Source organism: Protobothrops mucrosquamatus, unplaced genomic scaffold (genome assembly GCF_001527695.2).
Source record: "Protobothrops mucrosquamatus isolate PMUCROS unplaced genomic scaffold, P.Mucros_1.0 scaffold1468, whole genome shotgun sequence".
NCBI lineage: Eukaryota > Metazoa > Chordata > Lepidosauria > Squamata > Viperidae > Protobothrops > Protobothrops mucrosquamatus.
Window position 1 is genome coordinate 481,680 of NW_015387646.1, and position 18,445 is coordinate 500,124.

Consider the following 18,445-nt stretch of genomic DNA (forward strand, 5'->3'; position numbering starts at 1 on the left):
TTCAGAACACGACCAAGTCCCCGCCCCCTCAGTTCAAACCCCACTGGCAGTTAAAAGAAAGAAACAGCAGACATTTCATATTACACTGAGAAGCACAAAGCTAAAAGCACAAGCCTGATGATGATGAATGTGATTTCATCGAAACGTCGCTATGATACTTCTAATCTTACACGGGAGAAAACCCGAATGACCAAAGACTTCCGAGATTCGAACCTGGGCTGTCTGAATGTTAAGCAGAGGCATTAGCCCCCTAGGCCACAGGTTCTTTCTCTCTTTGTTAGCTACAAGAGACAGGGGAAGAGGATGAGTGCTTTTTGCTGTCTCTTGAGTGCTGTCTCTTGTAGCTAACAAAGAGAGAAAGAACCTGTGGCCTAGGGGGCTAATGCCTCTGCTTAACATGCAGACAGCCCAGGTTCGAATCTCGTGATGTCGCAGGTGACCTGGGCCAGTCACACTCTCTCAGATTAACTCACCCTAAAAGGTTTTTGTTGTGGGGAAAATCGGAGGAAGAAGTTATATTAAGATTTGTCTACAGTCTTAGATTATTTGTAAAAATAATAAAAGGCAACATATAAATAAACAAATAACTTAAAAAGAGACTAGATGTGAGGAAATAGGCTCAGATTCAACCCAATCAAAATTGAATGGTTATTTGTTAAGAAATGTTCTTAATATTGACTCCTAATAGAGTATGTCCCTCTGTGGATAGCAAATCCTTAATTTGGGGTTCTTTTGGATTCATAGAAATGGTTGTGGATACCAAGGTCTGTGACAAATTGCAGCTGTAATCTTACTAAGAATGGGGGGTATTGAAAATAGTCGTTCATGTAAAGAAAATTGGGGTACAAGATAACTGGAGAGAAACTAACCCAGCAAAACTACAATACACATTCTATTGAACAGGTATAAATCCTGGTCTAGAATTGACATGATTAGGATGATGCCTGAATTAAGAAGCAAAATGCAGGAGATTGAGATAGAATTAGGTACACGGGCAGATCATAATCCTTTAAAGATGACATGGAAAGGAATACAAAAAAAACTAAGAAAAAGAATTTATAGAACTAGCAACAAAAGACATGGAGTTCTTCTTTAAAGAAAATAAAAAAGAAGATAAAACATTACAGAATGTATGGGTTCTTCTTTAAAAAAAATAAAAAAGAAGATACAACATTACAGAATGTATGGGTTACAGCCAAAACATATTTTAGAGGTGTAGCTATAACATATATGACAAAAAGAACAAAGAAAAAAGACAACAATATACACTGTTAAGGAGGAATTTAAAAAAATTAGAATTAGAATTACAAATAAATCCAAAAAAGAAAATACTGAAAAAACCAATGGAAATAATAAAGCATAAATTAAATTTAATGGAATCAAAAAAATTGGCTCAGTAAATTAAAAGAGCAAAACAAAACTTTTTTGAAAATGCAAATAAACCAGGAAGATGGCTAGCCTATAAACTTAAAAAACAGAAACAGAAGAAACTGATAAATCTAATTAGACGAAAAAGGCTGTTTACAATTTAAAAATGAAGAAATAAAGAAGATAATTAAAGAATACTATGAGAAATTGTATAATATAGAAGAAATTTCATGGGAGAAAAAATTCAGAAAACTTTAAAACTATGTTAAATGAAAAAATAACAATGATGGAATTGACAGAAGCTATAAGAAGACAAAAAAAATGAAAAAACACCGGGACCAGATGGGCTACCGGCAGAGTTGTATAAATGTCTATAAGATACACTAAGTATACCATTGAAAGACGTGTGTAATGAACTTTTGTTGGAGGCTAGACTACATGGACAGATACATGGAGAAATACACGGACAGAAGCAAACATTACTTAATATCAAAAGAAGACTCAGATTTGACACAGATAAAAAATTACAGACCGGTATCATTACTAAATGTGGATTATAAAATCTTTACATCAATAATAGCGGAGAGACTGAAAAGATTTTTAAATGAATGGATTTCTACCAAAGAGACAAATTAAAAATAACTTAAGAGTTATAATGGTCATATTGGAATATTATGAAATGCATCCAGGGAAACAACTGGCACTAGTATTCTTAGATGCTCAAAAAATGCTTGATAATGTTTCCTGGCAATTTATGACTCAACAGCTAAAAACAATGGACTTTGGACAAAACGTTATAAATATGATTGAAACACTATACTATAAACAAACAGCAAAAGTGATTGTAAACGGAGACTATACAGAGAACTTTGAGATAAGAAAAGGTACAAGACAAGGAGGTCCATTATCTCCATTGTTATTTATTCTAACCTTGGAAGTTCTAAATAGAAATATTAGGCAAGATGCAGAAATTAAAGGACTAGAAGTAAAAGGTGAAACTTATAAACTGTAAGCATTTGCAGATAACTTGGTATTTATCTTACACGAACCTTTAGAGATGATTCCTAAATTATTGGAAAAGATAGAAGAGTATGGAGAGATAGCAAGACTGAAAATAAACAGAGAAAAAACTAAACTGATAGTTAAAAATCTTACAGATAAACAAACAAAAAAACCCCAAATGTCAGAAAAAAGAACTACAAATAGTCAAAAGGGTTAAATACTTGAGAATAAATTTAACAGCAAGATGTTCATAAGGAATGGTTGCTTGAATTGGGTATGTCTAGTTTAACAAAGAGAAGAACGAGGGAGGACATGATAGCAGTGTTCCAATATCTCAGGGGCTGCCACAAAGAAGAGGGAGTCAAGCTATTCTCCAAAGCACCCGAAGGCAGGACAAGAAGCAACGGATGGAAACTAATCAAGGCGAGAAGCAACCTAGAACTAAGGAGAAACTTCCTGACAGTTAGAACAATTAACCAGTGGAACAACCTGCCTCCAGAAGCAATGAATGCTCCAACACTGGAAGTTTTTAAGAAGAGACTGGACAGGCATTTGTCCGAAATGGTATAGGGTTTCCTGCCTGAGCAGGGGGTTGGACTCGATGATCTCCAAGGTCCCTTCCAACTGTATTATTATTATTATTATTATTATTATTATTATTATTATTATTATTATTATTATTATTATTATTATTATTATTATTATATTATTATTATTATTATTATAAAATTACTGAACCAAATTAAGATTAGATCTAAAAAAATGGAAAAACTTGCAATTGTCGATGTTAGGAAGAATTGCTATGGTAAAAATTAATATATTACCAAAAATATTGTTTCTATTTCAAATGATACCTATAAAATTAGAGAGAAATTTCTTTGAAGATTTAAATTCACTAGATGTCAACGCTGTGACAATGGATGCCGTTGCTCTGACACCTGAGAATCAGCAGCCATTTTTACTTTTGCTTCTAACGTGCCTTTTCTATTCTTTTAGAGAAGGGGGATGGGATGAATGCTTGAGGGTTTAGCTAGCCATAACATTGTAGAAATGTGGGAACTCAAGGACATGGTCTGATAAGATTTGGCAGGCTGAAAGGCCGGTGAGAAAAGCCAGTGTCTTGCGTTAATTGGGGAATGTGATTTATGACAGCATTTGTGGGATGGGAATTGCAACTTCTTACTTTGTATCTGGGGGGAGAGAATCTCAGTTTTGCGTTCAACTATGTGAATGCCGATATTTTGTTTCCGAATAAAATGTTCTTTAAGGAAGAATGCTTGCCTTGAAGTTCTTTTACTGGTTTCACCTATTGGAACCATGACATTAACCCAAAACTCCCATCTACATTAATATCATTGGGGTCCTGAGCTCCAGTCACCTTCCCAAAACCAGGAGGGAGGTTGACAAAGATTCAGGGAAAATCTCAGCATGGAGAGAAAAGAAGAACCCACAACCAGCACCCCAACCATAATGGCTACCTCAGCGGAGAGCAAGCCCGTGCGTTGTTGGAGAAAGTGGGTTCGGAAGTTCTGGCAGTGGGAGCGAGGCTCAAAGTGTAGGAGCTATTGTGGTCTTCGGAGTGGATCCTGCCCAGTGGAGACTCTAAGCATCCTGAGACAGCCCAACCGAAGAAGAGTTCTTCAAGAGTAGCTGAGTTGGAGATGCAAGCAGGTGCCTCACGGGAATCACGCTCTCGATCATAGAGGAGCAAAAAGATTGGCAGCCGCAGAGGATTCGGGTGACTGGAAGTACTTGTGAGCAGTCCGCAGCCCATCGGTGGAGAAGTTAATAGAAAAGTTTGAGGGGCTACAAATGGGAAGCGAGGAGGTCACCCGCTCCTTGCCTACAAATGAGCATGACAACCGTCGGGGTCGGCACCAATCTATGTGCAGAAGAAGCCCTACCCTACTGACAGAGCTCGGGCGGCCACTCTGCGTTCAGAGCCGCCAGCATTGACCTCAAGCCCAGTGGGGAGGAAGAGTCATTACCGTCACTCAAGGCGTGACAGTCCGGGCTGTTGTCGATCGTCAAGGAGTCCAGAATGCCACTTGCGATGTGACAGTCCTGGCCGTCGGAGAAGCCCTGATTGGCGTCGTTCGTCACAGTCTCCTGACAGGTATCATTGTTGCGAAAGCCCCAAACAGTGGGATCACTATGACAGCCCCGAAAGACGCTCTCACTATTGAAACCCTGACCATCACTGATACTGTCAGAGCCCTGATTGGTACCGTGAGAGCCCTGACAGTTACTACCATCGGTCAGCCCCAATTATCACCACCGTTGTCACCCGAGCCCAGGACCGGCGCGAAGGGCCAACCCAAACGTGGATGTTCCATGCGACTTAATCCAACAGGTGGGATAACTGCGCAATCTACTGGACAGACAGCAACCACTAGATGCACAGCAGTCACTGGGAGCCAGCAGCAGTTGGGTATGCAACCGCAGCTGGAGGGAACAACAGCAATTAGGCAGACTACAACCCATAATGGCGCCACCTTTTGAGGCCACTTTTGATGGTGATCCAGAGAAGTTGATTTTCTTCCTCAATCAGGTGCGTTCCCATATGAACCGAAATGCCAATTTCTACCCAGATCCAGCTGCCATGGTTGATATTGTCGCCACCAATTTAGAAGGGGAAGCATCTGAGTGGCTAAATAGCAAGCGCCTGAGCTATGCGACTTCCATCTCTTCATCCAGGGATTGACAACCAGATTCGAGGACGAATCCATAGCCTTCAAGGCCGAGAAATATATTCATAAGGTAAAGCAAGCTGGCAGACCTGCATTGGAATATGTGCGAGAATTCCAGAGAGTAGCAGGTCGGATTGAGAGATGGCCAGAGCGCTCCCTGGTGCATCATTCAAAGAGAGGCTAGATGACCATATATCCCAAGCCTGCATCTATTGGTGGGTTCCTGATCAACTACAAGAGTGGTACCAAATGGCAGTGAAGCTAGACATCAAGCTTGGTCGCTATAAGAAGCCAACCTCTCCAGGAACTGGACCGACGCCGGAACAACCCAGACGGCCGCCACCGTGGAAAATCCCAGCGATCACGGCCACGGAATCTCCTAAGACACCTACTGGCCCAACGATCAAGTGCTTTAGCTGTGGCCAGCAGGGGCATCGAGCAGCGAATTGTCCGGTCCCATATCCCCAGCAGAGAGGTAAATTGGGACTGTCAGAAAGAAAGAAACCCGCTCAGCAACTGACCAAAGAAAAGTCAATTTGGGTCACCCAGGTCACATCGCCTCCGCAGGAGAGAGTGGAAACTCCAGCCGAATCCAGCCTGGCTTTATATGACAGTGACGATGAGGGGGAAAATGACCCGATGGTGAATCGACCTGTTCCACCTTTTTCACTCGCTGCCAAACTCATAGTCCCTAAGTCAGGAGTACAAATGGATTTGAAGGTGCTAGTGGATTCAGTGTGCTCCCGATGCATTATCAGCTTGCCAATTGCCCTTAAACTGGGTATACGATTAAAGTTACTCTCCAAAGCTATGAGATTTGAACAAGTGGATGGATCTTTAATGGGAGGGACTTTAGTCACCCACTTAACTGAGCCAGTGCATTTAGAAATAGGTGAGCATTGGGAGCTCATCTGATTTGTGGTGGCCCCGAAAATGACTGAAGCTGTGATTTTAGGTCTAGCATGGCTAGACAAGTGGAAACCTTTCATTTGGTGGGAAAAGGGGATGAGGACTGTGAAATTGCCAATAGGACCCAAACCCCCTCACAACTCCTTTGACGTTAGCGGAGAGCCTAGTCCACCGGCTGAAACAGTGAAAGTAGCCACCATTCCCCTGCCAGGGGAGCCACTCATCCCCAGGGAATATTGAGATTTAGCGGAAGCGTTTAGTGAGAAGGAATGTGAAATCCTACCACCGCACCGCCCAAATGACTGCACCATTGAAATATTACCAGGGGCCAAGCTGCCTAAACCAAAAATGTACACTATGTCTCCCCTCGAAATGGAGGAGCTGCAGCAGTATGTGAATAGAAACCTAGCCAGAGGCTTCATTAAGCCAGCCAAATCCCAGGTGGGGCCCCCGGTTTTATTTAAGAAAAAAAAAGATGGGTCGCTGAGGCTCCGTGGATTATAAGGGGTCAAACGCTGTGAGTGTGGAGAGTAAATACCTCCTCCGCTCCTGAAGGACCTACTAACCCATCTAGCGCAGGGCTGCATCTTCACCAAGTTACACCTAAGAGAAGCGTACTACCGAGTAAGGATAAAAGAAGGAGATGAATGGAAGACTGCTTTTAACTGTCCTATGGGCAGCTATCAATTCAAAGTTATGCCATTTGGACTACCAGGAGCTCCAGCTGTTTTCATGCAGCTGATTAACCAGGTGCTGCACGACCATCTATACAAAGGTATATCTTGATGACATCTTAATCTATAGCGAGAATATGACTGACCATGTGAATTTGGTGCGAGAAGTACTAAAGAGACTACTAGATGTTAAACTGTATGTTAAATTATCAAAGTGTGAATTCCACCAAACCCGACTAGATTATTTGGGATACCGGATCTCTAGTGAGGGCATAGAAATAGACCCTGGAAAAGTGAAAGCCATAATTGAATGGCAACCCCCACCGACTCAAAAGCAGCTTCAAAGCTTTCTGGGATTTGCAAACTTCTATTGTCAATTCCTTCCTTCCTTTGCTGAAATTGCTTTACCTCTAACAGACTTATTAAAAACGGATAAAGAGGAGGGAAAGCCACAACCGGGCCAACCACTAACATGGACTATGAGCTGTCAAACTACTTTTGAGAATTTAAAAAGACTTTTTGCGGCTGAACCGAACTTAAAGCACCCCTGCCCAGGGGAACCATTCATGATTCAAGCCGATGCTAGCGGTTCAAAACAATAATACGGGGTCTTACAACCCTGCGCCTACACATCAAAAAATTCACTGATTGCGAGAGGAGGTGGGCAGTTTGGGAGAAAGAAGCCTTTTCAATTCGTTGGGCTGTTGACCTGGCAGCACTACTTGGAAGGGAGCAAGGTGCCTTTTGAAATATGGACTGATCACAAAAACCTAGAAGCACTGAAAACTCCTTGCAAACTTTCCCCCAAACAAGTATAATGGGCACAATACTTCAATTGATTTAACTTCACCCTAAACTACATACTGGGGGAGGGGGATTTTTAGCTGATGTTTTTTCCCCAATTGCCCCAGTATAAAAGCCAGCGTAAGCAAGTCAATGATTCGATCATGCCAACGGCGCAGATCGTTTCTCAATTAACACCGTAGACAGCCCCATCTATGGCAGATGCAGTCCCAGATGACCCCGTAGTGAAGAAGCTGAAATACGAACTCCTCCATGATGAATGGTTTAAGGACCATCAACCTACCCTAACCTGCAGAGATGAACTAGCTTACAAGGGGGGGGAATTATATCTGCCTGAGACCCTCCGCCTCCATGCGCTCTAACGCAGCCATGATGTAAAACAAGCCGGACACTTTGGCTATTTGAAAACACTACATTTAATTCGCCAGCAGTTTTGGTGGCTGTGTCTGAAGAAGGATGTGGAAAACTATGTCAAAAATTGTGCGGTGTGTGCCACTATGAAAAGACTTCTGGGGAAGCCCCCTAGACTACTACAGCCCGTCGCAGACCCTTCCCAGCCATGGGAAGAAATTGCTATGGATTTCATAGTTGAGTTACCCGAAAGCAGAGGAAATATGGTAATTTGGACTGTGATTGAGCTTTTTTCGAAGCAGGTTCATTTCGTCGCCTGCAAGGGACTCCCATCAGCCCAGAAACTAGCCAAAATGTTCCTTAAACATATTTACAGGCTGCACGGCGCACCAAAATGGATAATCTCTGACAGGGGGTGCAATTTACAGCCATATTTTGGAGAAATTAGATCGTCACGAGAACTGTCGTCGGCTTTTCACCCGTCTACGAATGGGGTGGCTGAAAAAGCGAACTCAATGGTGGAGCAGTACCTAAGGTGCTATGTGAGTACCAACAAATGAACTGGACTGACCTCCTCCCTTTTACCGTTCATACCAGCACTGGTTTCACTCCTTTTAAGATTATCACAGGAAAAGAATTCAATCTAATACTTGAGTATCCACAAGGACCTTCTACCTCCCAGACTCTGTACAACATGCTATACACCAGGCACTGGAGATTGTTATAGTTAAAAACCAATAAAATATTTATTAAAAAAAAAAGATTGCTACGGGAAAAAAATTCAACCCAATACCTGAGTCAAGGACTCTTTACCTCCCAGACTCTTGACCAATGGATGTCAAAATGGGGAGAGGTTTAGAACAAAACAAAAACAGCGCTGAAGAAAGCCTCAGAGACATATAAAGCTGATAAAAAGCGATCTCCCCAGAGATCTCTCCATGCTGGGGAAAAAGTTTATTTATCCACGAAATACCTACGACTTAGGTTGCCTAGTAAGAGGTTGGGACCGAAATATCTAGGTCCCTTCGCTATCGTCAGAATCATAAATCCAGTTACAGTGGAGTTGAAACTCCCATGACTTTTAGGGAAGATTCACCCTGTATTTCATTGCAATTTATTAAAACCATTCAGGGGTTCTACTTTACGACCTCCTCCCAAGAAAGCACCTGCTCCCCTAGTGGTAGCTGGGCAAACACATTATGAAGTAAAAAGCATCCTTGATTCTAGAATTTTTAAAGGAAAATTGCAATATCTAGTTCAGTGGAAGGGATATCCATTATCAGAAGCCACGTGGGTGAAATCCGATGATGTGAAAGCTGATAGGCTCATCTGTAAATTCTATGACAAACACCCCAACAAGCTAAGGGGAAACCCTTAACCTATGCTTCTGTTTAACTTGCAGGATTGCACCTTTCTCTTAAGGGCCCCCGGATGTCAACGCTGTGACAATGGATGTCGTCGCTCTGACACCTGAGAATCAGCAGCCATTTTTACTTTTGCTTCTAACGTGCCTTTTCTATTCTTTTAGAGTTCAGATGTAGAAGGGGGATGGATGAATGCTTGAGGGTTTAGCTAGCCATAACATTGTAGAAGTGTAGGAACTCAAGGACATAGTCTGATAAGATTTGGCAGGCTGAGAGCACGGTGAGAAAAGCCCACGTCTTGCATTAATTGGGAATGTGATTTATGACAGCATCTGTGGGATAGGAATTGCAGCTTGTTACTTTGTATCTGGGTGGAGGGAATCTCAGTTTTGGGTTCAACTACATGAGTGCTGATATTTTGTTTCCAAATAAAATGTTCTTTAAGGAAGAATTCTTGCCTTGAAATTCTTTTATTGGTTTCATCTATCGGAACCATGACACTAATTTTGAAATTTATTTGGCAAGGAAAGAAAGCTAGAATTAAATTGAAAATGCTACAAGAAGCTAGAATGGGTTTTATATTATCAAGCATCTGTATTTACATGGGTAAAAGAATGGATAACTCTAAGAAATAAAAGGTTGGTATATTTGGAGGGACATGATTTACAACTTGGTTGGCACGCTTTCTTACGTTATAGGAAAACAAAATTCATAAGTATTTTCAAAACCACTATATAAGAAATGCATTACAACTAACATACGAAAAAATAAAATGTAAAATATACTTGAAAATTCCAGGATGGCTTTCAACAATGGAAGCATTTGTACATCTAAATTATTCAATTTTGAAAAAATATGGACATATATTCTAAATTCTGAAAGGAATTTAAAATCTAAACAAGAGATGGAAAATCAGGATATGGATCTATCATGGTGGGCATACTTACAAATGCAAGTTAGATATGATAAAGATGTTAAACTGTACGGATTTTATAAAGAGCAGACCTTGTTTGATCAGATATTATTAACCTCTGATGAGAAACTAATTAAAAAAATCTATTTAAATTTTATTGAATTTGAAAATGGAAAATGAACAAGTTAAAGAAACAATGATAACATGGACAAAGAATTGTGGATATAACACAAATTTAGAAACATGGCAAAACTTGTGGGAAAGAAATTATAAATTGACAATGTCAACTTCTTATAAAGAAAACCTATATAAAATGTTTTATAGATGGCACTTTCCACTAGCAAGGTCAGCAAAAATGTTTAAAAATATGTTAGATAGATGTTGGTAATGTAAACATAAGTCAGGTACTTATTATCATGTATGGTGGACATGTTTTAAAGCAAAGAGGTACTGGACAAAAATATATACTTGGCCAGAAAAGATGTTGGGAAAGCATGTAGATTTTAAACCTGAACTTTTTTTACTAGGTATAATGCCAGAAAAGATTGATAAAGTATATACTTGATTTTACATGTGATAATAGTGGCAAAAATCACATTCGCACAATATTGGAAAAATGAAGAAATACTACTAGAGGAAGAAATAATTAAAAAAATACTAGAATGTGCAGAAACGGACAGACTTACTATGAGGTTGAAAGAAAAAGAAGAAACAGATATTTTCAAACTTTGAACTTATTTTATCAATGGCTGGAGAAAAGAATAAAGGATTAGGAATTAAATTTGTATTAGTGAGTGATAAACTCAGTCAACACGTTTGTTGAATAAATACTACTGAATTGTATGAAAAATAATAATAAAAACTTTAGAAAAAAAAAAGAAAATAGTCATTCATGCCTGTGACATCTTCCACTGGGTCACTGTGATTTGTTTTGCATGGGGCTCAACTTGAACACCACCCAAAAACTTCAGCTGGTGCAAAATGGCTCTCTCTTTATAAATCACATTAGCTATCACTATAAATATAATCTGTTGTTGGACCTGTAAGGGCTACTGAGTTCAATTCACTCTTTATATGAGTAAACAGAAAAGGTGTATTGAAGGCCCCACCTACTGAGAATTACAAAAGGAAAAACCTGAAAGAAAACTTTTTCTGTGGGGATTCCCATTTTCAGGAAAAGGTCCTTGAGGGAAAGGTGTCTCCATCTCTCAGGGCCTTCTAGAACTTTTTATAAAAAATTGGCTATCCTGGGAGGCCTTTTGGATAGGATTGTGAAGGTTTGCTAACTTCAGGAGATGAACTTTTTATTAATATATAATTTTTAGGTTTTACTATAATTTGTATGTATTTTATTGTTTGCAGTTTCTTTGTTGCCACTTGTTTTTGTACACTGCTTGTACTGAAGTATAAATTTGAGTAAAATAAAAAAAATGAGAAACAAAACACAATAGCTATTCAGATACCCACAAGTGACTAATAATGGCAATTGGTGAATAAAGAAAGAATGGTTTGTTTTGATTACATGGTTTAAGCAGAAGTCTATTTCATACCTACAACTGGAAAAGCAATGGATATACATCTGTAAGGGAGGAAAAGATGCATAGAACGAAATAATTACAAGTATGAAAAACATTTTTCAATGTGTATATAGAAAAAATAGAGGTACAGAAGAGACAACAAAGAGAGCAAGGAAGATTTAAGGTTTAAACAGGCAGAAAATGCAGAAAAAAATTGGTGAAAATAAAATATTTATTTATTTTTCATATTTAGGAACTGCCCCCATTTTCCTCTCAGAAGGATTCTAAGCAGTGTAGAAATAAAATATTACAAGCATTAAAAACAGTATACAAAATTTAAAAGAAGGAATGTTAAAAAAATAATTAAAAGGCAGGAAAAAGATTTCAGGGGCTAACCAGTCCAATATTTCTCTGTGTGTCTCAAGCAGGTACCACAGCCATGTTTTCATGCCTTTCTAAAAGGTCAGGGGAGTGGGGGCCCACCTCACCTCTGGGGAGAGAGTGCTGCATAGAGTGGGGGCAATGGGAGATAAATTTCTATTCCTGTATCCTGCCAGTTGAAATTGTTTTGGATATAGTTAAAATATTTGAATAACAGCAGAATGAAGACATTTTAAAAATATTGATTTGGGATGAATCTGAAGTAAAAGCGGGCTGGAAGGAGTACTTTAGGCATCTGAATGGGAATGATAGTGATACACTGAAGTATGGAATTATAACTTATCTACAAATGTTGGAGTCCAAGAAAATATGGGTAAGAAGGAATTCATAAAACCGGGAAAAAACATTGAAAAATACTCTACAGATATATATGGTGTATGTGGAAAAATATTAAAATATGGATATGGTATATGGAGTTTCTTTCAATGTTTAATGGAAATTTGAATGCCCTGTCATTTGGAAGAACGTCATTATTGTTCCTCTATGAAAGTGAAAAATGGTAAGAATGAATACAAAAACTACAGAGATTTGTTTGTTAAATGTGTCTGGCAAGGTGAAAGGGGAAATTCTGATTGAAAAAGTAAAAAAGCCGACAATGAGCAAACTTTGGTGCATTGTGGTTTTATGGTAGGGGATGTACAGTAGTGTGAAATGTAGGATTTTACATTGCAGCAATATATTTGATGCTTTTTAAAAATATATATTCTGTTTATCATTTTCATTCATACCTTCTTGTGCGCATTTACCATAAAAGATGAGAAATATTATTTATTCATTGACCAAATAATAATTGTAATGTTTTAAAAAATCCAATTTACTCCAATATAAAACTTACCATCTAGTCTAAGTTGTCTGTCATCAAATCGTATATGCCTGGTATCATCTTTGACATAATTGATGTCTGTATTGCCTAAGCTGTTGAACTGGAATGTGAACAATCGTTTTTTGTGCCCTATGAATCGATCCTTGCAGGAATCCTCTGTGCATAATCCATTTTCAGAATCATTATCGCCTCCAACAGAATCTTCCGACTGACTGTTTTCATTTTCAGAAGGCAGTTCTTGATCTTGGCTAGATTCATCATCTTGTTCATCAGTTTCCATCTCACCTGTGATAGAAGACATAATGATAGAGTGAATATCTTTGACATTTGGATATGTGGATTGTAAAATCAAGGCATAAAGAGTTACAGTATGACTATCTTTTTCTAATGTAGAATTTTGAAACAATTTACAAATTGTTCGGGTTAGAATTTGAAACACATGCATAAAACTAGATTAACAGAATTGTATATAAACCATTCCCATTCATAAACAAGGACAGGTAAAGTCTACCTGATTTATCTTAAATTTGGATGATTTATTAAGCCAAAGGAAGATTATTACTAATGATAAACAATAATATGGATTCTAATAAATTAAGATATTTCTTTAAATATTATAGGACTGAGGATATTACTGGCTGTTGAGAAGAGGTATATGGTCTAAAACTCAAATATTTCAAAACAATAAAGGAGAAAATGTAAGAAAATGTAAGAATTTAGTATATTTTATACTAAACTATTTTCAGCAATTTCCAACTTATTCTACTATATATGCTAATTACAAATAATTATTTTAAAAAAGAGTAGCTCTGATTCTTTAAAATTTTGTTCAATCTTTCTGCTTAGATTTCATTAAGTGTTGCCCATATTATTTTAAGCCCAATAATTAGAACTGTATAGTGTGTTAATGGAACAAAAATACTTATAAATGGCATCATTCTATCAGATGAAAGAGCACTGTTATTACAATACCACTTTCTTTCACAATTTCTCTATATACATTTATTTTAAAAGAGAACAGAGCACCCTCATGAGATATGCAAAGTATTAAAACTCTTTTAATATACTTTTAACACAGTACACACTAACTGTGAATTATCATATACAGTATACGAAATACAATTTGAGCATATGACAACAAAAGAGTCCCTTATGTTTGCAACTGTACTTTTTAGCATCTTAAGTATTAGGGAGTGACTTTTTGCTACATTTATTAGAATGTTAATCAGGATTATGAATTAAGGATAACCAATATGCTGAAAGGCAATTGACAAGGCAAAATAAGTTTTAAAGGAAGACAACACAGTTTAACATTTAAGCAGCTTTTAAAATTCAGGCCTTACTTGGAGATCCTTCTTCATGAATTCCATTTGGACCATTACCATTGATACTATTGTCCTTGCAGCACTGGAGAGATGCTTCACTGTCTTCTGTTTCAGCAGAGGTTTTCACATATCGACTGAAATGCACCAATCAATTAATATACCAACCTTCTTGTTACGATACTTTTTTCTACCTTTACATAATGCAATGAAATTAACCATACTAATGTTTGGAAATTGAGTACTGCTATATTTTTACTTTGTAGTTGTGCTACAGCAACATTACTTGATAAAAACTGCTCTATTTTTATATTGTAAGTTATCTTGCAATCTTTACAGATAGTTGAGGATAAAAATTTATTATAAATATCTAGAAGAAGTCCTTTGATGATCTTCAAACTATCTCCTAAGATTACTAATTGAATAACTCAATAGCCTTAAGACACAGGATTATTGAGGAGTATAACTAGGGTGGTAGAAACCAGACCACCTGCCTTCTCTGCCATAGTCCCTACCCATTGGAACACTCTCCCTTTCACATATTGACTGAACCCGACCCTGCTGGCCTTTCATAAAGCCATGGGGATTGATTGTGTGCCCAGGCCTAGGGCCCAGAGTGTGTTAAGGGCCCCACTTCTTGGTTATATTAACATATATAGTAACAGTTCTACTTGGTGCCATCAGAATTTATTTTATATTGTTTAAATTTTTATTTGTTTTTATGTTCCATGATGTATGCTCAACGCCATTTCTTGAGATGGATGTAGAAATGAAATGAAATAATTAAATAAATATGTAGCATCATGCAGACATTGCTGATCCTTCTTTTTAAGATTAACCATGGAATCAGAAAAAGCAGATTAAAGAAGTCTTTTATCTTTTGCTAGATCTACATTTGCGATGCGCAAATATCTCCAATACACATCAAATGTACTGTAGCATTTCTCTTGTACACTTACCACATTCTTAATAGCAGAAGGTTATACAGTTTATCTTCAGTGTTATTTCTAGGCACTGTTATAAGGAAAGGTTGTCCAAAATGTGTTGAACCACTATGATGGCTATAACCACTATGACGAAACTTTTCCCTTAAACAAACTGGAATTACAACTTGCTCTGTATCTTCAGTTCTGTTGATAGCAATTTCAAATCTAAAGCAGCAAAAATGAAATCAAACAAAAATGCAAAATACTAATTTTAAATTAGGCCATATTTTTATATAATTTAACTAAATCACATACAATTTATGAGAATTTTTTTTGTTTTGACTATAGATTTGAACTTACACATAAATGTCATCACGTTCCATAATACTAGTTAGATTTTCATCCATTGCAAATATTCTATGAAATCTATGATTATATATATCAGTAACGATCATCTAAAAGAGAAACACAATTTATTTTATGTTTGTTTAGATGTATAGATAATATTTAGTTTGATGTACAGTCACTTAAGAAATATCATACCTTATCTGCAGCAACACCTGCCAAAGTTGATAATGCGATGCAGAGATCCTGTATATTTCCAATTTTTGGTACTACTACTTTGTACTAGAAAATAAAATACAATATTGTCATTCTTAAGAAACAAAGAAGATAACTGGATATAATCCCCAAGATTTAATACTGAAGTAATGTAAGAAAATTATATATGAAAGAGAGCTTTTGAAAACAAATATAGTTAGTTGAATGAACTGTAAACATATATGGATCAAACTCCCTAGTCCATCTTTAAAGGAAAGGAAGTACTAGTTAGGACAGTGGCTTAATAGGAAAATTTTGGTGGTGGAAAGGGAATCTATTAAAGAACAACTGGTGATAAAATCCAATTGCCTACCATGAAAAATGTAAATACTATTTCTCTTGCAGCATTCAAACAAACTAATGTTCATATTTGACTCTCAAAGCCATCATCATCCAATTCATACTACTGTTTTATAAGCTATAGTAAAGTATTATAATATTCCTTCATTATGTATCTGATTTATAATGAATCCTTATTAAATATTAAACTAATCTAGGAAATTTCACCCCAATACAGTATGTATGCATTCATTTTATTGTTAATATTTGCTGTGCCTTTAAGATCTTATTTTCCAGACAAATCAATTTAATGAAATAAACAGATCTGAATAAATAAAGAAAAACATTGCATTGAATTTGCACTATTCTGGTTACCTACTTAATACACATTAGGATTTTCTCACATAAATTGTAAACTGCATCTTGCAGGAAAAAATGCTTTCAAAATTTGCCCCTCACAGAAATCTCTATATAGCACTGAGTTCTAGTTCACTACAAACTGGAAACAATAATGATGTATTTTATTTCCTTTGAGGAATGGACAAACTCAATTGCAAGCTTATGGCTTGGAGTGATGTTGAAACTGGGACAAAATGGTTGATCTCTCCATTTCATAGTTGTAAAAGGAAGCCTTGTAATATATTCTGCCAATTCTCTTAGAAATACAACTGCATTTTAAAATACAGAGAATTGGCACCAGACCTACTGTAATAATACAGTTGTCCAGTCAAACAGATTTTTGAACAGACAACATAATGAGAATGTTGAAACAGATACATTTTCTCAAGAGTTATGATAAAAAGATGCAAAGATTGTGGCCTTTAACTAATAACTCTGCCTAACCCAGAAGCCCAACCTTGATTCCTTTTTCTTCCCATCATATATACTGTATAAAATATCTGATTCTTTGCTCATTTGTGCTCAGTTTTTCGGTTATAATTGCCACCAAATAAATGATTAAGATTATGGATAGAACTATGCCCCAAAAGCAAAGATATACTGGGGAAAAGTTTTTAAGGCCAATTTTCTGCAATCTAAGCTGAGAGACAGATGATTCCTTAACAGAAAACAGAACTATCAAATGGCTTCTTGCATTTATTAACTAGAAATATGATTAAATTATGAGGAAAATGGAGAAAATTATATTTGTAAACCATATTATTTAATATCAATCATATTGAAAAATCAAATAATTCTTTATATTACACACTTTTGTCTTATAATAGTTCTAGTTCTAGTATTCATAACAAATTGCTGTCTTACTGTGTTGTATTGCTGTAGTAATCATAACAGCGAAGATTGTTATGATTCAAGGGAAGAATAGCTGCCATCTTTACGATGGTACTATAAATTACACAAAGTTACAAGTTATATACATAGTTAAGAGAAAAGACCACAGTATCAAATTGAAAGTATAACTTAAAATTCATAAAAATAAACAAAATTTCATTTCAATTAACACATTAAAGCAACTACTGCTGTAAAACATGGCATCTATTTCTCACCTGCATGGGTTTGGAAAGTGGATCCAGTCTAACTAAATAAACTTCCAAACTACGTTCTTTTTTCATAGGTAGAGGGAGAGTTAAATAACAAAAGGGATCAAATGTTACAGAGATCTTGGCACATTCCGGACAAACTAGAGTTGATTTAAAGAGTCCATGAAATATATCTACAATGATGGAATCATTTCGTTTCAAATGGTTCTCCCAAGCTTCTTCAGCAACCACCTAAATCAAAACAAAGTTAAAATAGTACAAATAAGTTTTATGAAGTATTAAATACTTAAATGAAATTAACAGATCATGCACATACCTATGTGTACCTTACAGAACCTAATAGTGTTATCCAGCAGATTACAGTGGGAAAAAGTAACTGTCAGAATCCAAATATATTCCATCTCTAGTTATCAACTATGAAAAACCGCATTTCTGCCTTCTCTGGATTCTGTCATACGATGAAGGGAAGGGGGTGAACAAAGAGGCTTTATGGCCCTCACTTCCTTCAGCCTACTTCAAAGGGACTGGATGTGGATATCACCAAAAGGACTAACAATAACAATGGGGGTCATTAGCTTTCATGGAATCCTTTCTGAAGTCTCCTCCCGGCAGTGAGGAAAAAGGGGTGAAAATGTAATGCCTGGGATTGTCACTGGGAGAAGGGGGTGATGGGGTGTGGCTAATGGGGGATCCCTTAAAACCTTGAATGGGAAAGCTTGGACCCAAGTCCTGTCTAGAACGCCTGCATCCAGCTTTCTCTTAACAAAGATGCCTGTTGGAAGAAATATTCCAGGAGTTCTGTCTTCTTAAGATGCAAAGTGGGGTGGGTCCTTACATTAGACAGGACTTGCAAAATTAGTCCACCTGGAAGGAAGACCCTTGCCGGGGGACTTTGCAAAAATTACCATGTCAGACAGTGGAGCAAGGAAGGGAGAAAACTCCCCGGAAAGGGAGCCGCTGCCC

General features: G+C 37.3%; 1 protein-coding gene across 1 annotated transcript in view; it reads right to left on the minus strand.

The window, feature by feature from the left end:
• LOC107292987 (ubiquitin carboxyl-terminal hydrolase 15) overlaps window positions 1-18,445 on the minus strand; it is a 62,635-nt gene that overhangs the window by 20,617 nt on the left and 23,573 nt on the right. The window contains exons 5-10 of the mRNA XM_029285284.1: window positions 17,489-17,713; window positions 15,648-15,731; window positions 15,465-15,559; window positions 15,138-15,329; window positions 14,200-14,315; window positions 12,869-13,141 (exon numbers count right to left, since the gene is read on the minus strand). Of these exons, the coding sequence (XP_029141117.1) occupies window positions 12,869-13,141; window positions 14,200-14,315; window positions 15,138-15,329; window positions 15,465-15,559; window positions 15,648-15,731; window positions 17,489-17,713 (985 nt within the window). The remainder of the gene's footprint in view (window positions 1-12,868; window positions 13,142-14,199; window positions 14,316-15,137; window positions 15,330-15,464; window positions 15,560-15,647; window positions 15,732-17,488; window positions 17,714-18,445) is intronic.